At 35.8% G+C, this 24,376-nt stretch overlaps 1 protein-coding gene across 3 annotated transcripts in view; it reads right to left on the minus strand.

Moving 5' to 3' along the window:
* Window positions 1–854: 854 nt before the first annotated feature.
* LOC100752741 (heat shock factor protein 2) overlaps window positions 855–24,376 on the minus strand; it is a 52,918-nt gene continuing 29,396 nt past the window's right edge. For 2 of the 3 annotated variants that reach the window (XM_027398453.2, XM_027398452.2), the window contains 12 exons: window positions 18,691–18,799; window positions 18,416–18,543; window positions 17,258–17,382; window positions 15,224–15,299; window positions 13,632–13,693; window positions 12,433–12,520; window positions 10,330–10,475; window positions 9,719–9,958; window positions 8,994–9,099; window positions 4,688–4,741; window positions 2,256–2,340; window positions 855–1,812 (listed from right to left, as the gene is read on the minus strand). In XM_027398453.2, coding sequence (XP_027254254.1) covers window positions 1,517–1,812; window positions 2,256–2,340; window positions 4,688–4,741; window positions 8,994–9,099; window positions 9,719–9,958; window positions 10,330–10,475; window positions 12,433–12,520; window positions 13,632–13,693; window positions 15,224–15,299; window positions 17,258–17,382; window positions 18,416–18,543; window positions 18,691–18,799 — 1,515 coding nt within the window. In that variant the 3' untranslated portion in view covers window positions 855–1,516. The remainder of the gene's footprint in view (window positions 1,813–2,255; window positions 2,341–4,687; window positions 4,742–8,993; window positions 9,100–9,718; window positions 9,959–10,329; window positions 10,476–12,432; window positions 12,521–13,631; window positions 13,694–15,223; window positions 15,300–17,257; window positions 17,383–18,415; window positions 18,544–18,690; window positions 18,800–24,376) is intronic. The other variant, XM_027398454.2, reaches the window with a different exon arrangement.

Below are 24,376 nucleotides of genomic sequence, written 5' to 3' on the forward strand. Positions count from 1 at the left end.
TGAATGCTGTTTATCCCAGTAAAGGATGTATTTGTGGGAAAAAAAAAAAAATCTGTTTATACAGCTCACAAAATTTGGACTATTCTGTACCATTGAACACTAAAAGCTTTCACAAACCAAAAACTTGTCATAATCAAAGATGAGTGATTATATGCAGGAGGGCTGGGTGGCTCTCCTATAAACTGATTTGGAAAGCCAAGTGTTCCTTTTGTGAATGGACATTTTTAGATGCTGTGTACTTCTCTGCAGGAAGCCAATGAAGGAATAGACTGGAGAACTGAACAAGGGATCAGAAAAGACCAGAGAATGCTAAACTTCATTTCTACTATTAATTAGATCTCTAATTTACCACATGGAAGAAAAATTAATACCTAAGGCACAAAAAGGCCAACAGAAAAGCCTTCTTGAAATACCTACTGCATAATTATATGTAATATTTGGGTATTAACTGCATTGCTTGGAGCCCTCTGCCTGAGTATAGACTTCTTGAAGTTTTAAAGTACTCTTGGCCTTAAGGTCTCTACAATTCTTGAAGGGGACAAGTTGATGATTCTCTTCTGTGAGGGCAAAAAATCTGGCAGCATCCACTGATAATGTTCTCACCTTGTTTTCTCTTAGTTCTTTATTAGAAAGATAAAAAGCAAGCCAGTATACTTCTTAAACAAAGAACAAAACACGTAAGATTAGAAGCATCATATTCCTTCCTTACTGCAACAGTCTATTTTTTTCACATAAAGCACGAAGATCTTGATGTGACTCAGTATGATGATGATGGAACAGTTTAAAGCTACCTCTTCCTACGTGAAGGAAAAAATCACTTCATGTGGCCACCACTTCCAAAGACGACACAATACTAGTACTCAACATCCGTCACATTTATTTTACTAAATACCATGGTTCAAAAGAACAAACCAGAAAAGATACTTAACCTAGTCTAAGTGGACAGGGTTAACTGCAACCTGTTTCCGAGTTCTTTCTATGGAACCCCTTCAGAGTGATTACTCGTGTACACTTTGCCTTTTCTGTTGAGAATACATTTCTCTGAACATAAAAGAATTTCTCTGAACAAAGACATGAAATATTACAAGATACAGGCACTTTATGTTCCCAGTTTTAAAAATAAGCCAAGTCAAAAATAATAAAAGTAACTAGACCAGAGTTTTCTACCTTTAGTTCTAAACACTTAAAGTCAATTGAAAATAAACAAGTTTAACTGGGATTAAATGGTTATATTTGCATATAAAAAAAATCCAAGTTACTACAACTGGAGAAAATGGCCATTTGAAGTCAACTTAAGATATTCCAATAATGTTCATTAAAATTTATATACCTAGGCAGCCGAGTAACACCTGAAAGCTTTGCAAGAGTGTGGTGAGTGAGAAAAGCAAAAGGTGCTTTTATTCCACAGTATCTGATTAAACAAAAAGTAATTTACAAAACAAAGTACCAAATGATACTTTAAAATAAATACTTCATCATTTTGATGAATATATACATACAGTGTCCATTTGGGGGCTTAACTATCTAAAAGTGGCATCTCACTATCCAGAGGTGCAGGAGCAAGTTCACATAAATAAAACAGTGTGGCTTCACTAGCTTCAGTTTCAGTCAGTGGTTCCAGCCGAACAATCTTGCTTTGGGTTGGCTCTGCATCAACGTTGTTATCCAGAAGCTCATCGACTTCTATGGGCTTATCTACAGAGGGTACAACTTCTGATGATGCTGCTGTACTCCCCTGTTCAATAGCAGAAGCAGAGTTCCCATCGAGGAATGCAAGAAGTGGAAAGGCAGTATACTGGATAAGTTGTTTATCTATAAAGATCAGAAAACATACTTTTATATAGCCAAGTGAGAAATTATATACTTAATACCACTAAGTTTTAAAACATGTAAGTCAGGAAAGTTAACTCTAATTCAATTTAGCTGTAAGATTCATCTTTAATGTTAAATAAGGGGGAAAAGTTCAAACTACAGAAACCATTATCTCACCATTTATGTTTTATGGTACTAGAAACTTAAGACACCACCCACAGAAGCCAGGGCAGCAGTCCATCTTCATTATTTTGTATGAGTTTTGTTTTCTGTAGTGCGGAACTACACTTGAAGGATTGAACCCAGGGCTTTCTTTGCATGTGCTATGCTATGAGCCCAGCCCACCCAGCTCTTTAGTATGACAGTATTTCCATGGTTTGCATTAAATTCTATATTGAAACTCTTAAACAACCTACAGAAATTAAGACTACTTGCATACCTACCGGGTTTAGACTTGGATTTTCTTCCCTCTTCTGAAACTTGTTGAATGACACTGCTCTTGGTAGCTTCTAATCCCTTATTCTCAGACTAAAAGAAAATAAATTATATAAAAATACTTGTTTTACATTTTACATTCTTTAAGGGTATCACAATTTAAAAACTGATAAAATAACATCAACACATCTGAAATATGCTGGAAAGGGGAATGCCAGGAAGATGAGCTAAAGAGGAAAATCTCATGGGAATTAACCAGACTGGGTTAAGAAACTTGTCCTCAAGGGTCAGAACAATGTACCCGAAGTAGGAGAAAAGAAAAGCCTTTCAGTTACAGGACAGACAGAATTGTCAAAGACTAAAGATGGGAATAAATCAAAGACAGGTGGTTTTATATATTAGGGTATAATTAAATATACATTTTAAACAGTTGTGATTAGAAATGCATCGTACAATAGTCTTCACATGAACAGAAGAGCTAGCATAGAGAAATGTACTCAGAGTTGCGAAGGACGACACAGTGATATCTGTGACCTATCCCTGCTCTTGGAAGCCTCAACTGTGATGGTTTCTTCTTGTCCTTTCTGTGATACCTTAGGTCCTTTTATTTCATTTTGGTTGTCTTCTTCCCTTCTGGTTCATAGGGAGACTTAAATCTACAGTGCTGCTGAGATGTCAGTCACCTTTTCAGCAGTGCTGAAATTCTGAATTGTGGATGAGTCAGTCTCAATTACTTCTGGTAATACTATGTACCACATTGCTAAATGTTGCTTTAGTATGCATGGCATAACAAACCTCTGTATAATTCCTATATTCCTCTGATAGCTATAATAAAATGAAACAATAGAAGTTTCTAAGATTCAAGAAAGACAATGATCCTAAGATGAAAACTAGGCCATTCCAAATAATTTAAGTAAAAATAGTTCATCAATTAGAGAAGTCTTAATACATAAATATTAATACATTTTATACTCCTTGAAAAAGGTACTTCCCAAGGATGCCACTGTTGATATTCTAATCTAAGAACCATGATTATGAATTTTTTCCCATGCAAGTTCGTTTTCATTGGTATGGCCAACTCAGCTACACTATGGAATATAAGATATTCAGACTAAGAAAATACTATGTTACATGCCATAATGTCTTGTCATGAACAAAGGAATAAGAAATAAAAATACCAGTATTTGCAATTACTTTGAACACAGAACTGTAATAAAACATCACTCTTAAATACATTTCATAAGATCAGAAAGCAAATATGCAATTTTCTGTTACTGATATTTCTGAAAATTCTAAGTGGTTTCTAGAATAAAGAGGATAATTAAAGAACAATGACTCAGTTTTGGCAATAAACAGCAAAGCATATTCACTAAATTAAAATAGGATGTGACTTAATAACACACAGTATGCTGACAAAATATCCATACTATAAGCCTAGGTAAATGATAGTGAAATTCAGCTTACTGCCAGGTTTTATTTAAAATGTCTATCAAAATACATCCACACATTCTGCTTAATCTACAATTACAGCATTCACAGTTGTCACATACAACCTATAAATCCAAAAGCATTTAGTAAGTTTGGCTGTTTACAGAAACAGCATGCCATATGTCTGAATGATGAACTTCCTACTCTACAATTTCATAGTTTTGAGGCTCTATGTCAGTCAAGTTGAACCTTCAAAACTGTAGGAAAATGGGCCAGGTGATCTCCTTACACATGACAATACAAAATTTCAACTCATCAACTCTATAATCATCCATATTATTTGAGATATCTCATCTTTACATTACAAAGGACAAGAATGCAACTGACTTCACTAATCCAGAATCCAAACTTGATTGGTAACAATTAAGTATACATATTAGATATGGGGAGTAAACTAGACAAGACAATTAAGCTATACAAAAAATAACAAAGATTTATAAGCATCTGCCATGACAGATTGACCTTAAGAATCTCCTGTCAATTTCCTAAGTTCAACTGGAGTTCCTAGCTCCTACCTAGTAAAATTTGCCTTTGCTTTAGTTAACTGTTTTTAATTAAGAAACTTACAAAAGAAATATGAACCAGTTATTTTCAACTGAAATAGCTGAATAATTATATATGGAAAGAATATAAAATGCAGAAATTTTATTTTAATCATGTTATTTCAAAGAGACACTGAACAAGCCAGGGCCAGCTGATTGCCCAGCACTAAGAGGCCGATTTTATACTGAGAGTGAATCCCACATGTGCCAGCAGATTGGGCAATAAAGAATAACCCCATAACCAAATGTTAATTTTCTATCTAGTACTTTAATGTCTCAATCCCACACTTTAGGTAAGAATACAAAATGTCTTCTGTAATTGAGAGTGACACTGTTTTCCATGTATGTTTACAAGGACTTGTTCATATTTTTATAGCTATGGGTCCTGAGCAACATGAATTAAAACTTACTTTTGTATTATTGATGTAATCTGTGGGATTCATCTGCACAGAACTAGTGAAAAGCTGAAAGACCAAACAAGAAAAACGATAAGTTTAAAAAAATATTTAAAAAGATTTGTGTGTTAAAAAATTTTATACAACCATGTTGAGTGAAGGGATGTCACTCCTACACTGGGAAGTTTCCACAGATTAAAACAAGTTTGGAAAAGCAAGAAAGCAGAAAGAAAAACAAACAAAGGCAGAGCAAGCTGGCCGTGCACTAGATGGAGTTTTATGTTGTAAGGATTTCTCTACAGGGGATTGATCATTTGGAATAGTTTCCCACAATTCTTGTCCTTCCTTAAATGCCATTCAATTTCTTATCTTTATGTTTTTCTCCCTGAACTTCCTTGGCCATATGTAGCACCAAATGCCGAGTCTCATGTCTTGAAACTAAGCACTCATTGAATAACTACTAATTAGGTGACAAATTCATAGAACCTATTCTGACAGTGAAACCTAACATACCTATCAAGTGCAGCCTTCTGACAAAATGGCATAACTACTTCATTTTATTTTTCACGTAGCAAAAGAAGTTGGTAAGTGCCAAAATAATGTCAATGAGCTGTCCTCAGTCCAGTCAATTCATAAATACAACTTTTATGTCATAAGCTTCAAAATAAGAAATCACTGACACCTTGAAAACTTTATTTCTGCTCTTCAGGAGCTTACAATCTAAAAGACAATACTGACATTAAATAGCCAACTTATACCCAACCCAGTTTCCCAATAATTAGTAGAGCTTGAAAGTACTAAGAGTTTGGAGAACAAGAGGAAAGCACATACACAGGTGTGCACACAATGGTGCTATGCATCAAAATCCCAAGAGAACAGTAAGAATTTAGAAGACAGAAGAGTACTGAGCTACAGTAACACCAAGAACGCACAGTGTGTTCTAGAAATGGTTAAGACAAATGCAAATAACCGAAGTTCTGACTTGAACAGTTACATACAAAAATTTAAAAGAAGCAGTGCAAAGCCATTCAGAGGATGACGGCACGTCCTATCAGGAATAAGATCCCTAAGAGTTATCTGAGCACCTAACAGGCATTAGGTTCGCATTTATGATAATGACCAGAGCCAATGGTTCACAATCAATGAAATGCAGAGGTCACAGTTATCTTTCTTCTTCCATTCTCTTTAGACACGGACTCCTTTCAAAACCTCAGTTGTCATAAAAAATACCATCGCTCTCTTTCCATTTATTTCCCGCTCTTTTCATATCACCCACTGGCTGCTGAAGACATCAATCCAGCCTGTGACTATTCTGAGAAGGCTGATGCAATTTTGTATCTATAGACAGGATGGCACCTGAGTGAGGCCAGCAATGTAAGCTTCGGTCTCTATTTGTGCCTCACAACCCTATTCACTGCCTTAGAAGTATCTCATACATACTCTCAGAAGATAAGAAGATACAAAATATACACAACTTCTGGAATTCTAAGTCCCAATGACCTCCTACTGATATAAGAAATAAAAAAAAAAAAATGTAAAGAGAAGCCATCCATTTCGGAGAACAAAGCAAGCCAGAAGTAGATTTGTAGATTTTAAAATTTATGACACTACAATCTAATTCATGGGTGATATAAGTCTTGGATGAGAGAAGTTAAAATACAAATTAGGGCAGTTTGTTAATGTTATTTTTAACAAAAAAAAAAGTACCTAGTGATAAGATTAAAAAAAAATTCAAAGTGATCCTGGTAATATATACCCCAGGAAAGTTAATATTACTGTAAAAATGAAGAATGCTGTAAATGAGTATATCATTTCAGGAATAAGAAATAAAGAAAATTTTGAAAGTGAACTTAAATAATCTAAAGATAGGCAGATAAAGCAGAATATCCTGAAGTCGTGGAGTGGAATTCGAGCCATGTTTGCATTTTAAAGTATTAAGAAACAGAGATACATGCATTTCTGATAGAGGATGTCCTTCTGGATATATGTTAATCTTATTGGTTGATGAACAAAACACTGATTGGCCAGTAGCCAGGCAGAAAGTATAAGAGGGGCTAGAGAAGAATACTGGGGAGAAGCAGGCAGAGTGGATGCCTTGTAGCTGAGGAAGGAGTTAACAGTCCGGACCCTTCTTTGGTAAGATAAGGGAAATGGAAAAACTTAGATTAATAAAAATGGGTTAATAATTAAGAGACAGCTAGCCAGTAAGAAACATAGGCCATCGGCCAACAGCTTATAATTAATAGATATCCCTGTGTGTTCATGTGGCGCTAAACAGCCAAGGAACCAGGCAGGACAAAAACTTTACTCTACAAATTTCAGAAAAGGATAATGTCAAAATGTCTTCATAGAGGACGAACAGAAAGGCAATAAATACAAAAAAAAAAAAGGAGGAGGAAAGAAAAAGATACAAAACTAAGTGCCCCAAAGTAGAAGACATCAGAAAAAAGAAAAGTTCTTATAGGAAACGGAATGTTTAGGAAGACAAGAGAAGAAAGATGCTGAGACCCGCATATGACGCATGTGGGAGGGGGAAGCTTAGCTCCGAGGAGGGCGGGTCTGTGTTATGAGAGACCTTGTCTCAAAATCAAAACAAATTCTCCTGTAGACCCACTACAGTACTAAATGAAGCATTAATAGTAGGCTTAATTATTTGTAATTCCTCCAGTAGCTCTTCATGCTAATCATCAGCCCTATTTAACAGACGAAACTGGGAAAGGCAATTTTTCCATATTGGGGACGTAGCTCAGTTGGTAGTGCTTGTGTAGCAAACATGAAAATCTGTTTAATCACACCACAGTGTAAACTGGGTATAAAGGTCTAATAGTGCATGCCTATAATCCTATCACTTAGGGGGGAAGCAGGAGGATCAGAATCTCAAGATCACCCTCAGCTATGTAACAAATTAAAGGCCAGCCTAGTGTATACATGAGACCCTGTCTTAAAAAAGAAAGCCACCTCTTCTAAGGCCAGTAAGTATTAATAAGCAGTATCAGAACTCAGACCTGTCTAATTCAAAACAAGTCATCTTCCACCAGTCCAGCAGATGAAAAAATAGATAAAGCAAACAAACAAAACCAGAGGGACAGAGATAGAGAGACCCACACCCACCCACCCACCCCAAGGACAGAAAACTGAACTGGTTGAAGGAGGCATTAAGTTATTTTCTCCAAGAAAGGATACAAAACTGCAAGGAGCCATGGCTTGAGGCCTGGAGCACAGTGAATTATTCTCAGCAAATATGGGAATCTGAGTAAGAATTCAGTAAATATTAAAGGTAAAACTGAAATGATCCAAAGACCATAAGGATTTGTAGATAGCCAGAACTCTTAAGTCTTTAATACCACATTCAGAATTGGGAAAGGGTCTGATGGACTCAAGGAGGTTTGTTAGGTTACTGCTATCAAGGTGAAATAGGTTATCACATGGAATCTTAATTCACTTACCATGGCAACAAGGTCAGCATGGGAAGGAAATCTTTAAGGATAGTGAAATACAATCCTGTGTGGTACTGATGATTCAGGAAGGTTGTCTAAGCTATGTGACAGACTAATTTCATGAGAAGAGATGAAAATGATTAATTAACCACAAATTAGACTGAAAAGTAAGAAAGGACTAATTACTTCTGGCATCATTAAGAAGTTCTTAAAGTGATAATTCTACGGAATCCTTTGATATGACTGAAGGTTCACTATAAGGCAAAAACGTCTCTCAAAATAAATAGATCTTGGAAAGAGAGGAAAGAACAAGACTGATGCGAATAGCACAAGTGAGGGGAATCTAGAAAGCTTTGGGTAGTTAAGAAGAACTCAGAGCACAAAAGCAAAACAGGTGAGAAAGGTGCTTAAGGCTTGAAATCAGAGGAAAAATTATCAGTCCAGACTGTAAGTTCACACAGATGGTGACAAAGACTGGAACAGGGCATCATATTCAAGACATACAAATATAGCAAATATAATGAAAGGAATTTTACTAGAAAATGTCAATTCCCCAAGTATCTTTATTCAGTGACAATTTATTCTAGATTAAAATATACACACAGTAACACTCAGCAACAAGTCTAGACAAAAGCTGTATTTAGAGGTAGCAATGTTGAAAAGAATGGTGCGTTGTTACAGGAAAGCAATTTTTCTCAGAGGCAGACAGTAATCACACATCATTGTCCCATATATCTGCCTGTTTACAATTCCTAGTAAAATCATTAATTAAGAAAGTAAAATGCACAAAGTGTAAATACAAAAAAGTACTGATTTTAAGCAACATACACACGCACACATACATACAAGCTACCAGTATAGTAAAGATTATCCCAAATACCTACATCAACCAGAAGATCTGGGTCTATGCTAAACTGTCTTCCTGAGAGCATGGCTTGGAAGTCCTCTAAACTGCAATCAATGCTATCAAGATAATCCAACAGCTCAACCCTAAAGGAAAAAAAAAAAAAAAAAAAAAAAAGGAACAATTTCATATTTATTAAGTATTCTGGATCTTACATTTCAAACCACTGCTGGTGAGCTAGTTTTACAGAATGAGGGTAGTGACTTCTAAGTCCTTACCAGATCTGAAGACATCACATTTAAGGTTTGGGATTTCTGAAAACTGAAAACTCATACCTTTTACCCAAATGTAATATGTTCAGAAAAGATGTGCTGCCATACAGATGTGCTTTAGCCTTTTCTTCTCTACTTTCTCATTACTCGATTACTTCTATACTATAAATAACTATACTTCTAACAAAATGTGTTCCTTAATAGAAACTACACTAGTATACAGAATTGGTACAGTCAAAAGCACAAATACCTTACAGTTACAACAAGAATTTAATTTTTTAAAAAATCTAAAGAATTGCTCAACTAAGTTCCAAGACTACTCACGGGACTATTAAATCCCTTTGACGACAGAGTTCAACTTGGATCAATAGAAAAAGAGACAAGACAGGGTCAGTATCAGTTATTATTATTACTTTGAATTTATAGAAATTCAATATTTACTTCAGGTTTATTATTGAACTGAATAATTAAAAACATCTAGACAAATACTTACTTTCCCAAGAGGTTAATGTTATCACTCAAAATGGAATCCATCATGGTCACAGGATCCTCAGAGTTCATGTTGGATGGGGCATTTAATTGCACAGCACTAGACATGAGGGGGCTGCCGCCAGCATTTCCCAAACTTAATGATTCTCTGGCTAGTTCACTCTGATCTCCACTCTGAATGACAGGGGCATACTCATCTTCATTGTCATCTTCAACAATTACAATGTCAGGATACTGGCTGCAGCTACAGCAGTGATGTGAGAAAAAAATATTACAACTTTAGAGAAGGCAAATTCATTTTCATTCTCTGGTAGAATTTACAAACCACTTATTAAGACGTTTCCTTTTCTGGAGTAAGTGGCTTAAGCCAAATTTTGACAATTTGTAAGCTAGGAAACTACAAAATCAAGGGAAAAGGTTTAATTCCAAATAAAAATAATCTACTTCCATTGTTTCTTGTTTGGAGGTGGTACACCAAATATGAGAAAAAGATTAGCACTCCAAACTAAATATGAGAAAAAAAATAGTTTTTCAAAGAACTAGGGTTTTTAATTTAATTATTTGGTAAAAAACAATGATGAACACTTTCCCAAACACTATTTCACAATTCCTTACTTGGGATCAGACACAACATCCTCATTAGTTTCTGGAATAACTGGAATAGTTTCTTCATCTGCATTATCATCAGTAACATCATAAATAATTATGTCATCTGAAATCCGCTCTCTTGACTTTAAACCTTCTGTCCTACTATGTGGAACCTAAAGAATGAGGAGAAAAAAAGAACATATGGACTACTACAGAGGATATCATTAAATAAATAAGCTGAACGCATCCTATTTGCTAAATGCTGAGGACAGTGAACAAACATCTTTGTCCTCTGCCCTTCTGAGAGGCACACAGCAATGAGTTACAATACCATTTGATAGCGCCATCAAGTATATACCCAAATTCTACTTAACAACAAATTACTTTACTGTCAGAGACTCTGAAGATGACATGCCCAAAGCATGTTTCTATGGAGAGCATCAAATTCTAAAGGACTTTTTATAGATAAACAGTGAAAAAGTTCTAGGCCTTCAGAAATTTCAACCATGATCACATAGCCACTGCACTGATAGTGGCTGCTCTTATCTGAACCTCCTAAGTCTAAAGAGGCTTTATTCTTACGTATTAAATAAATAGCTTCACTAAGAGATACACAGAACTTGCAACAATTCCTTAGTTAGAGATCACTTTGGCTGTTTTACCAACACCTTACTCTTTTTAATGTTAAGATGCAGATACACAGGTAGTGTGATGGCCCAGGCCTATTATCCCAGCTAGTTACTCAGGAGGCTGAGACAGGAAAATCCTGAGTTCAAGGCCTGTCTGGGCTACAGAGTGAGTTCAACAGCAGCCCAGACAGCTTGGTGGGATCCTATCACAAAATGAAGCATAGGACCATAGGTTCAACCCCCAGTACCACCAAAAGAAAAAATGTGTAGGTACATTCAAGTCAGTTACACTAAGAAATTCAGTTCTCTAAAAGCAAAGAAATCATTATTATAATGTAAAAAATTGTAAAGTTTTAACACTAGATGACAGTGGTAAAAGATGTAAAGTGCTTTAAGATAAATAAATTCTAGTTTAAAAAATCCAATATACATGAAACACTTTAAAAATACATATATTTCAGTTAAACTAAAACAAACAACCAAACAAAAACAAACACCCATCTACTTATAAAAACATTCAATCCAAAAATGAAGCTCCATCTACTTGGTTTAGAAAGAGGTGGGATGAACACTCTATGAAGTTAAGATGAACACTCTGATATGAAGTTAACTGTGCTTTGTGCCAGAGGCGGCAAAATAAAAGACAAAGAAATAAAACCTCAACATTTCGATAATAAACCTGACACAATATTTAAAAATCCTAACATTCAAATTAAAAATATAACTCAGTGGTACATTTGCCTTGCCGTGCTAGAGCTTAGGTTTTATCTCTAGTACTATCAAAAAAGAAAAAAGGATTATCAATGAAAGAGCAGTATCATAAAAAGAGGCTTAGACTTGTTTGATGGTAGACTAATCTCTAATTAGGTAAGTCTATAGAAAAAAACAGAAGTATACAAAAATATTTGAAATTGCTAGAGAAAAGTAACCTAGTTGATTGAGTATATACTTATCATAGAAAATGAAATGAAATGAAGCAGCAGGAAGTCCCAAATCATATTACAATATGATGACATTATCACACTGCTCATTTATACAGCTTCACAGCAAACTGCATTTGTTTTATAAACTCCGAAAGTAACAAAGGCTACACTGCTGAGAAACTGGTCAATGGTACAATAAAAGCTTAGCAGGTAAGAGGCCTGTGCTCAGTCAATCCCTGATACCAAAGTGGAAGTCACACTGCAGAGTATTTAAATAATGTCATCTATATGAAATTTGGATATATGCAAAATAACAACAGCATTCCTGAATTCACACACACATATAAAATACTCATGGCAATAACAAATATTGGAAAATACAAACTTGGAAATAAGCAACTATTTGTAATGATGTATTTCTTAAAATATTCTAAAGCAAATAATGAAACTGTCATGATTTAATAGAGCTGGGGAGTGAGCACTTACATTCTTATTCACTAAACGTCTTTGACTGCATGAAACACTGCCATAATAAAATTTAGTTTGAGACAATAAACATAAAATACATTAAAATTTACTTTATGATGGTGATTATCAGTTGGTTCTTTGACTATGTGCTGAAATAGATTCTTCTTTTGAGCTCCATTAGTGTTTAGAAGTAGAGGCCTGTAAATAAGAACAATATTTATGTGATTCCAAAAGAGAAAAAAAAATAAATAAAAGGAATCTAATAAAAGGTTTCTAATAATTTACTTACAACACCTCACGCATACTTATTAGTGAATAAAAACCATCAATAAAAAGAATTCTTGAACAACTATTGAATTCCTTACAACATATTCTTAGTTTTTAAAAAGTGGTATCATAAAAAAAGAGGTAATAGAATTAAAGCCACAGACAATTATGAATTGCCAAAATCTTAGCCTTATAGGTCAGTCATCTTTTTCTCCTATCTGTGCCTTTTGTTAATTATTCTTATGGTTTAGGTATAACAATGGCATTACTAGTTAGTATATTTGTAAACCTAGCTGTATATTTACAACCTATCATTAAGATTTTAAAAGACTTTGTCAACTACAGTTAAAATAAACCAAATAATATTTGATTCTCTCCCTTCTTCACAACAAATGACCTATATTTAAAGAGTTCTCCTCACCGGGGCCTCCAAATGCTACTCTAAACTATTAATATGAATGAAAAGCCAAGTATTAGTAATACCCTCAACACCCCCAGGTCTACAAAGTGACCATCTAGACTTATTTCTCAAATAAAAAATAAATAAATCAGCATGAAGCTGGACATGTACAATAAACAGGTTACATATCTCCAAATAAATAAATTTTTTGAGCATTAATATAACATAAATGGAAAAGCCACTTATATTTATGTGATGGGCCATGGTCAGTTAAGGCCATCAACATAAAAATCTCAGTCCTTTTAGCTGCTTGACACATAAACCACAGCATTTACAAAATTATTAAAGATATAATTACTTTCAGGCATGTTATCACAGTTACCTCATATGTATGTAAACATCCTAAAATGTGAAAAAAATTACAGCCTCAAATATTTCTACTTTCCTAAGCACTGTGGTAGGGGTCCTCACCCTGACGACACTGCTCTTGAAACTCAAGTGCTTACATAATTTAACAAGGGGGAGCTTTTCTTTAGTACCAGACATATACTCAGCAAGCACAGGTATTCATGTTTAAACACTACAACACTTCTAAATCAAAACTAAAAAAAACAAAAACAAAAATAAAACAAACAAACTTACCTTTTACGTTTTAAACTCACAAGCTGATTATTCTGAACCAATGTAACAATAAACTGGACAATCTGAGAGGAAAATGTAAATAAGATTCTGCCATCAAAGATTCTGTCCATATTAAAATCATATTAGTTACTATCCAGCTTTCTGCCCTCACAAAGTGTTCTCAATAAATGATTCCAAACACACACCAACTAATGCCAAGGCATTGTAACGTCTCACAAATTAACATTTGAAATTTGCTGTTTTTCAGGAAGACTGAAGTGTGATGTAAAGAAAGACAAACCAGTGCTTGATAGGTAACATTTTCCCAACAAAGATAATATAATTAGAGGCAAAAGGAGTTACTAACTCAGAAAACATCATAAACTTTTAGGTTGGAAAGAATGTACTGGGCAGTTTTTATTACTGTTGTGATACATCCATCTAAGCTTGCCCAAGTAACAGACACAGTAAATTTTAAATATCTAATTAAATTTAGAGGGAAAACTATTAAATGGGTAGACATAAACAAACCTTATTTTATAAGCTCGGTTCTTCAATTAAGAAATATCCAATCTGAATTCTGATCGGGCCCAGCAATGAATGCATTAACTAAGTGTTTAGCCTTCTAGGTAATATTTGACCAGTTTGGCTTAGGGTATGACTTGAAATTTTATGAAGACAGTGAGTAACAATGAAATGAAGTGCTACAGTGTTGGAATAAAGGCCAAAGTCATTGGAGGACTGTTTCAGACTCTATAGAGTTTTATATGCTTTATGAAATTTAACATGATTAAAAGAGGTTACTGCAACTAAGCCTATCTGTTATATAGCAAATTCAAACTTCAAAGTTGAACAGAAAAAGTATTGGCAAAAAACTGAAGTGCTGTGTTAACCAGCTATCTTTGCTTTAGGAAAAAACAATGCAGATTAAATAGCTAATATTTAACCAAATGCAGTTTTGTGAAAAATAGTAACACATCTTTTCATCAAGTGCAAAATTAAAAACACCTGTTATTTTAACGAAGCCATCCTTAACAGGGCTATGCAATAGAACAACAGAAGTTTTAAAATTATACATATTTGGAACACTGAGAATTGAGTTCAATTATACTTAACCTTAATATTCTATTTTATTTTACAAAACTAGTGTACTATTTTGATCATAGGCCAAATGTGACAACTGCTATTCATCTCCGCTGTAAGCCTGGTTCACTAGATCCAAATCCTGTCACTCAGAAGCTTATTTTTAGCTCATGTGCCTTTTCAAGCAGGAACAAGATTCATCTCTCCCCAGCCCGCCCCTCAAAAGAACCTGTTGCCATGAGTCCACTTTACTCATAAGCAAAAAATAGAAACCTTAATTACTCTCATGTTTCTTTCCTTAATAGCAAATGGAATGTAAAGATTAAATGACAAGCGCACACACTACTATGGACAGATTCTAATTCTTTCATTAATTTTCAGCTCCATATCTTGAATTTATTTTGAAACTTTTAAAACTATTTTATACTAAACCCAAATATAGCACACACCAAAAAACACAGTTGAAGACAGTAAAACTATCTACTCATCAAGCAAGCGCAGAGCACAGTGGGGGACAGAAGGCTTCTTACCTTTCTAATAACTTGCTGCTGCTGGGCGTGCTTTGCCCTTAATTCTGACACCTCCTTCCAAAGGGACTCGTTCTCACTGTATGAAAATGTAGTTAAAAACCAAACAAGAAAGGTCTGGTCAGAAGACCAAGCTACAACATCTTTTAATCAAAAAAGCCAGAGAACTTCACAACTCAGAGGGGAGAGTAGACAAGCCAGGGGTAGGAGAACTACAGATTCAAGACTAGCTTAAGCTATACAGTTGAGACATTGTCAAAGCAACAAATACTCGATCACTATGCTTCTCCTATGCTATAATTATTTCTTCTCAACTGTGTTATCTACTAGCCACAGCAATACTTGTAAAAAGCCTTAACATACATACTTGCATGTATATAGGACCAGGTCATTTATTCCTTTTGATAACGACTTGGTACTTTTTGCTTAAAAATAAATTAAGTATAAGCAGGATAGAAGTATATTCAGGTTCTTTTTAATTGCTTCAGGAAACAAAGGAAAGGGACACTGATCAGCACATGACGTGCTACAGGCATTATGCTTAGCATCTTACATGTATGAATCACTTCAACTTCTATAACAGTGCCAAGATAAAAATCAGGATCTTGCTGTATAGATGAAGGAACTTTGCCCAACAGCATAGCCATTAACTCTGCAACTATTAAAGTAAATTTAAAGTCTTTTAGGACCCAAAAATAGCCAAAGATCTGTCTCAACCCCTCTAGAAAGCAAGGAACTTGCTTTAAAAACTCTAAGGTGTTTTTAAAGGAGGAGTCCAATAACTTACCTAATACCTATAATTGCTTTCCCTTCTTACTTGACTTTGTAAAACTGAAACTGGCAAGATTTAAATATTGCCAAGCTAATAAAGCATAAAAGGATTATCCAACTATCAAAGGCTTATTTTAACTTCTATTAATCTCCCAAAAGTTATCTTCAAGTAATCTGTATTACTATAACAAAAAGGGCAGAATCATAGAGGTTTCAGAAAATGAAATTGCTTTCAATACTTACTAAATTATCATTGTATGTTTTCAAAAATCAAATTTTAAGACGCTGCTACCTGTTTACTGAGGTAGAAGATGGTTACCTCTAAGAGTTAAAGAATGATTAAATAATAAAATTCTTGAATTAGATTAAAGGATGCTATTAGCAGAAGACGAATAAGGCAAACAGCACAACTAGTTAGATAATATAAGCAAAATTGAAAAGGTTAAGGCTTATTCAAACAAAGAATCAAAGTCCAAAGTCACTCATCATGGAAACATTTGAATTAGGAACAACTAACAGCAAAAATGTAAGACAGAATGTGTGAAATATCTACTCTCAGGCTTTTGTTATTAAGGGAATACCTCAGATATGTAAGAATAAAACGCACCTAACTCTCTATATAAGTTAATAGTGCGGCAATTAGGAAAAAAGCTACAAAATAATGTTGTGAAACAAGATAAGCCATGTTTTGAAGATAAGAGGTTTGTGTAACCCTCTCCTGGGTCTATGTACAGTATTAAGTAGGGCAACTCTGTGTGTGTTTGTGTGTGTGTTTTCTTATTTCCTGTGACCTACTTTTTCCTAGTAGGCCTAGTAGTATCTTAAAATGATACACATTTTAAGAAAGTCAATTATGTATGAAGATCATATGAAAACTAATCTATGTAAAACTGTATTTACTACACAATCAACCAGTTATGTAGGATTCCTAATGTGTGCCCTCATTTATATGTGAAAGTCATATGAAAATTATCTACATAGAACTGTATTTACTACATTACCTTAAAGATCTACCATTCTATAAGCAAAACCAGCTGCATGGCACCATGATATATTCTTATGACAACCATAATTAAAACCTGTTATTAGGACAAAGTCTACAGCTACAAACTAAAAGCAAAGGGAACAGACACAGAAAACAAAAAGATCTTTGATCTTGGCTACTGAGGATTACTTAAAGTAAAACACCAGACACTCCCCAAACCCCAACACACACACCCCAACCGCCATAAAATTAGTATTATATTTGGAAATAACATGTTTTACCTTTTTAATTCTGAAAGCCTGGACTCAATAGTTTCTTGTTTTATTTGAACCTTCTGAGCACTACTTATAATTTTTGTTAAATCTTCTTGACGAATTTTATTTTCCTCTGGTTTTGAAGATGAAACCTTCCAAAATACAAATTTAGAAAATTAAATATATACTAAGCCCCCATGATTGTAATTCAAAACTTCCTATCATGAGAAGTCTCTGTATCCTAGTAAAGAAGTGAGATATGGTTACAAATTTCTACATAAATCCTAGAGCAAGAACAAATGTCATAGCTCAATACAACAGAAATCAAGGAACAATCACTTTATTTTTTCCCCCTTTCCCTATCCTACTTAGGAGTAAACCATCTCATAAAATGTTGAGCAGGAATATGAGGATCTTTTTTATCCCCTCTGCCAAATTTCATTTCCAAGTCTCTTTATTATCATAATCCACATTAATTAAAATTATGTAATAATACAGCTGCATGGTAGGTAATTTTCTTACATGGACTCTTCACCTTTTGTTTTTATTCTTAGTATTTAGGATCAAACTCAAGGCCTTAAACATGTTAGATTAATTAGACTTACATATTGTAGCCACTGGGCTATAGGTATTCCCCTGCCCCTTTTCACCACCACCTCCCACTTCTTGGAGACAGGAATTGAAACCAGGGTTCTATGGATTTAGTAAAGACAGCTCATTTTAGCAGTAGTTTCCCTCCCATTACAATGGGTAACTCTACCCTCTGTCACAATATAGTGAATATTTTCCTTCTTTTGTTAAAATGAAGACTGTACTACTCTCAGCACAGTTGAGCTCTGAAATAAGTGTTGGGAACAGATGAACAATTAATCAAAGATTTATTAGTCTCGTTCATCTCTATAAGGAATCTCCCTATATTTCTGTACATTCATTTTCATTATTTATATATGTCATTATTGAGAGTTACTGAGACAGGGTCCAGTAACTGGCCTGGCCTGGAACTCACTAGTTAGACCGAGCAGGACTCAAATTGCAGCAATCCTCTTGCCTCTGCCTCCTGAGTGCTGGGATTACAGGTGTGCACCACCACACCTGACATTTTCTGTACACTCTTCAACCCAGCAGCTTAACAAAATAGCTGTGCCTTAGGTCTGTAACGTAGCTAATGTATCAGCAGCAGCTCACCTTCCTTTTAATGTTCTCCAACAAGTCATCCTGGCCTTGTTTGAAGTAAGGATGTTGAAATTCAACAGGGCCATCTCTCTCCTGTTTTATAATTCCGGAGTCGATATGTACTACTTTACGGAAGCCATCTGACAAAGATTCAAATTTACATGACTAAAATTAGACAAGTCAAAAATTAAAGCTTATATGGAAACATACCTTATTATTTTAGTGAGAAAAACTGGCTTAATCGGTGGTTGTTAATAACATTACATGCAAACCACTGTCATACTCACACATATTTAGTTGTCTCACAAAGCTGGCCATGTTATTGTGTTTGAAGTACTTGGGAAGAATTTCTTTTGCAAATCTCTGCTCATCCAAGACCAGAAAACTCTGCCCATTCTAAAAAGCAAAAAAAAAAAAAAGCTCAGAAATGTCAGTTGAGTCCTCTGACAAAGTTATACATGTGAATCTAAATCAGTTCTAGTAAGTCTTTCTTCATAGCTTCAGACTTAACAATCTATTTCTGATAATGGGGAAAAAAATCCTACAATTACAAGTCAAACTACAAGAACATTCTAGGTGTCAGCCTCAAGCCAAAAGCTGCATCATACTCTGTGATGAATTAATTTCTACTAGGTAAACAAAAGATCTAATATGCAGATAGTACTATTAAGTTATTTTAAAGCTCATGTAAACAGACAAAAATTGAGAAATCACAATTTTACCACCATCCATAACATATATAACGACATTTTAGTATACTACACTGAAAAACTATACAAAAATTTAGAAAAATTTCTGGTTACAAAATTAACTAATTGAATAGCATGTGATGCTGGGGCCTGAATTTAGAGCTAAGCAAGCACTCACCCACTGAACTATATCTCCAACCCCCTTTTAGTTTTTAAAAAGAGATATTTAATTGTAGGTGCATTGGTGTTCTGCCTATTATCTGTATGTACACCACAGATATGCCTGGTGTTCACGAGGGTGAAAAGAATGCTTCAGACCCCCTGGAACTGAGTTACATGTGTACTAGCATGTGAGTACTGAAACCCAAACCTAAGTCCTCTGCAAGAAGAAGTGCTCTTAACTACAAAGCCATTTCTCCAGCCCTAGTTTCTGAGACAGAGTCTTACTAGTTGCCCAGGCTGGCTTAGAACTCACTCTGTAGCCAGGCAGACCTCAATTTTGTGATCTTCCTGACAGTCTATGAGGAGCTACAACAGGATGCACCACTGTTAACCATCAGGCAAGGCTGGCTTCTAGATTAGTATTGAGAAAACAAGATACTCACATGTAAAACAATACAGCTGAACTCTTACCTGACATCACGTACAAAATTCAACACAAAATAGATCAAAAACCTAAACACATTAGTATCAATTGTTGTCCAGGTGGTGATAGTGCACACCATTAATCCCAGCACTCAGGAGGCAGAGGCAGGCTGATCTCTGTGAGTTCCAGGACAGCCAGAACTACCTGTACCACACACACACCAGAACTACCTGTAACACACACACACACACACACACACACACACACACACACACACACACACACACACACACACGGTTTTGGAAATGATTTCTTGAATACAACAGTGAAATACAGGCAAAATCAGAAATATGGGACCATATTAAGTTTAAAAACTTCTGCAAATTTGTAAATTAGATATGTGACATACAGCAAAAAAACAACAAAAAAGCAAGAAATATGAATATCATCTTTTCCAAAGATGAGGAACTGCCAATAAGCGCATGAAAGATGCTCAATATTCCCAAAACATTAGGAAGACTTAAGTAAAACAATAAGATACTATTTTCCCAGCAATTTAGATTGGCTTGCATCAAACCTAAAATGTGCTGAAGGTGTGGAGGAATCTGAATTATTATGAATTGCTGGTGGAACAGACTACAGTGAAGTGTTATAGAATATAATACAGCAGTTGCTCAAAAACAAAAACTAAAGACAGAATTACCAAAAGAGTCATTAATTCCTACTCTATATAAACACTCCAAAACTAAAAAAGAACCTGAAGAGATATCAGTACCACACGATCCCTGTAATATGTCATAAAAGCCAAAAAGTGAAAGCAATTTAAGTCTCCATCATCTGATCAATGGATGAACACAATGTGTTATAGAAATACAAAGAAATATTATTCAATTTTTCAAATAGAATTTGACTTATGTTACAAAATAGATGAATCCTAAGGATATTTTGCTATGTGAACTAAGACCATCCTAGAGCAATAAATACTGTATAATGCAACTTACAGAAGGTATTTTAAAAAGCCAATTTCTTAAAGGTAAGTATAGAATGGAGGTGAGGGTTATTCAGGATTGAGAGGTGACAATTACTGTCTAACAGGCAGGCACTTGGCACTGGCTTGAATGAAAGTGGCCACCATAGGCTTAAATATTTGAATGATTGGTCCCCAGTTGGTGGAACTAACTGTTTGGGAAGGACTGGGAGGTGTGGCCTTGTTGGAGGAGGTATATCACTGGGGGGGGGGGGGGTGGCAGCTTTTTTCCAGCTAGCTCTTGCTTGTGGATCAGATGTAAACTCCTAGCTACTGCTCTAGTGCCATGCCTATGTGCCTGCTATGCTCCTCATCCTGATGGTCACAGACTCACTTTCTGAACTGTAAGCCTCAAATAGACTCTTCTATAAGTTGCCTTGGTCATGATATCTCATCACAGCAATAGAAAGCAAACTATAATTTCAGTTTGGAAAGATAAAAGTTATTCTAGAGCTTAGAAGTAAAAATGGTTATGTAAAAAAAATTAAAGTGTACACTTAATAGTTTAATAGCTAAAATAGTTGATTTTATGTATGTTATTTTACCGAAAAGGGGGAGGGGCAACACAAAGGTGGTGGTATAAATCATCCAGCAAAGGATTATTTAATAAAAGATGCCAGGCAACAAAATAAATTAAAAAACAACAACAACAACCAACAGTGAGATAGATCCTTCAAATCATCCACAAAAGTTTATTCCATATAAATTTAAATAGAGAGGAAAAAGCACATTTCTCTCCATAAAACATGAAAGAGAAGACAATTTGAAACTACAATAAGATTAAAATAGCCCAATAATAAATTGTCAAAACAAATGGGGCCTTTAATTAAATATTAACATAAAAGGATCCAAGAAAAACAAATACACCATTGTGAAGCCGCTAATTCTCCTTTAATCCAACCACTACATTAACCTGTCAATTTTAAGTTATCATAATTTTCAAAAGACTTTTAAAGATGAAGAAACACAATTACAGCAAGTAGTATGAAATATAAATGACCACAAAGCCTCTTTAGGGAAATACTTTACATCTACCACACTGGAAACCTCTAAAAATGGTAATATTCTCTCTGAAGAAGGCCTCATGCACAGCTAACAAGAGGAAAAGCTGGTCAGATCACAGGAGGCCTGGAGAGAGACCTCAGAAGTCAAGAGCCATTCGGCTCTCAGAGCCCCAGTGTGGCTCTCATTGCTTGTGGGTAGGCTCATGAGAGCCCCTAACTCCAGCATTAGGAAATCTGACACTGTCCCTGCCTTCCACAGGTACCTGCACTCGTGCACACACACACACACACACACACACACACACACACACACACAATTAAAAATAAAACCAGGACTTGGGAGTCAGAGACAGGTGGATCTCCATGACTCTGAGGCCAGCTTGGCCTACAAAAGTGAGTTCCAGGACAGCCAGGGCTGATTGTTACACAGAGAAACCCTGTCTCGAAAAACCAATGATTGATTGATTGATTAACGGATCCTTTAAAAAAGAGAAAATAACTATTTCAGTTTTCCATCTATCATCAGCTTAAAGTTTTACCTTTCAGTATTGGCACTGCTTTTTAGAAAAAAAATCTGTGACAGCAAAAATGAGAGAAATCTGCCCTAGGAAACTAGGATTAGCTCTAGATAACATTTATCCAGAACTTCCTATTAGTTGTAGTGGGCAACACTTTGATATAAAACTAAAGATAGTGCCAGCCTGTGTTAAAAATATACTGTAGATAGCAGGAGAGTTGGGAGCTGAGAATCTTGTTAGGAGTCTCATCTACCCTGTAGACACATATGCACTGTAGTCCCCTAAACCTGGAAATAACTTTAAAAGAACTGGGCTAATCAAAATGATCTCCAAAACACTTTTCTAGTATTAGTCCACAAGGACTGCCCAACCTTTGACCTTACAGTATGACTCTGTCATATACAATTGTGTTGGGGCCACATTCATTGCTATCCCAGGACACCAGTGATACCATTCCAACCAAACCCATTACATTTTGTAGCAGCTTCATTGATTCATCAAACATTAAGCAACAATTGTGCTTCTAGAACAAATATCCTGAGTTTACATTCTGACTATCCTATTGGTGTATTAGAAATGGGCAGTTAAAATATAAACTGAGACTTAATAGTGAGATGATTAACTAAGTAGCTTGTTTCATTCAGAAGCAATAAGACTTCATATTTAAGCATTGGTTTAAATTCTGCACATTTCAAACCGATCAAAAGAAAGTTATTAAAATGTTCTGGCTAATGTGAATTTATTAGACTTATGACACAGACAATAAATACTCTTTAATTAGCACCAACTGTCAATGTATTTGGGTGGTTCTTTTAAACAGCTCAGATAAACAGCCTTGTGCAAGCTAAGAAAGTTCAATAAACTCAGCTTTGCTGGGGAAAGTATTTCAGTCCAATCTCTAATGTTAAAACACAGCTGGGTAACAGTCTGTACCGATCCAGGCTTGTCAACCTTTAATCCTTCGGACTGATGAAAAGCATGAGACATCTGTTTATTTTAAGGACACACTGGTAGTTGCCTTTCTCATTTTCACTTCTTTGTGCAAATGTACCAAATTCATCAAATACTTAATCTACACAACCTGCAGGGGGTGGGGTGGGACACCTAGGTGACAATACTTACACAAGAAAAGTAAATTCTATTAATTGGTTCAAAAAACAAAAGACTCAAATGACTGGGCAAAATTCAGTGACATAGTTGTCAAAATATCAGGTATTCTATTGTTCACTATTAAAAGCACGTAAAACTGTAAACTACTTTAAAAACAACTACAAAAAAACACGCAAAGAGATACCATTTATTTCACACACGGCAAGTGCAACATATTACACTGTTAGTTTTCATATACTCAAAAACTGTACACATGAAAATACCCTCTTCATAAAGTGATTCCAATAATCTAAGAATTGTGTCTACTAAAGAAAAGGCACTAGTGATGTAAATAATCACGCTGCAAAGAATCTTTGTGTGGAACTAGAAGGGGGGGAGGGAATCCTTGGGTCACCTAGGCAACGCATCCATCTTACGCATAACTTAGACCAGGCAAGATACCGGGCTTGATTAAGGTCATCTTTATTTATGAGTAGAATCTGGATCAAAATGATCAAGTCAACCACATACCACTCCGCCGGCAACTACTCAGTGAAATCCAACGACTCGTTTTTAACTCCCCGCTCAGTTACCAAGCATGGTCTACTGGCACTTTCACTAAAACAACCATTTTTAGAAAGCCGATTACACAAACGGTCCGGTCTCCAAACAATGATCGGCTAATTTCTATGCAGCATTAGTCCGAGTCTGTACATTTTCCCTTTAACCCCAAACCATCCTAAAAGATGCCGGGACGCGAGCGCGAGCCATCGCCGCCGCGGAGGTTATTTCCTTAGACAAGACCTGCGCTCGCCCGCGGCCCCGCGACCTCCGCGCCCGCAGCGAGCAGACGACGAGGGATGAGTGTGCAGAACGGCGGCCGCGGGGCCGGTTCCGAGCGCCGGGCCGGCCGGCGGGACCGTTACCAGGCGCCCCTCCCCCACCGCGGCCCGAGGCGAGCAGAGCCAGCCGGCCGGCCGGGCCCGGCTCGCGACTCACACAAAGCCGGGGGTCCGCGCGAGGTGGCGGGGGCGGGGGGAGGCCGCACGCCGCAGCGCAG

The sequence above is a fragment of the Cricetulus griseus genome, chromosome 2 (assembly GCF_003668045.3).
Source record: "Cricetulus griseus strain 17A/GY chromosome 2, alternate assembly CriGri-PICRH-1.0, whole genome shotgun sequence".
Classification (NCBI taxonomy): Eukaryota; Metazoa; Chordata; class Mammalia; order Rodentia; family Cricetidae; genus Cricetulus; species Cricetulus griseus.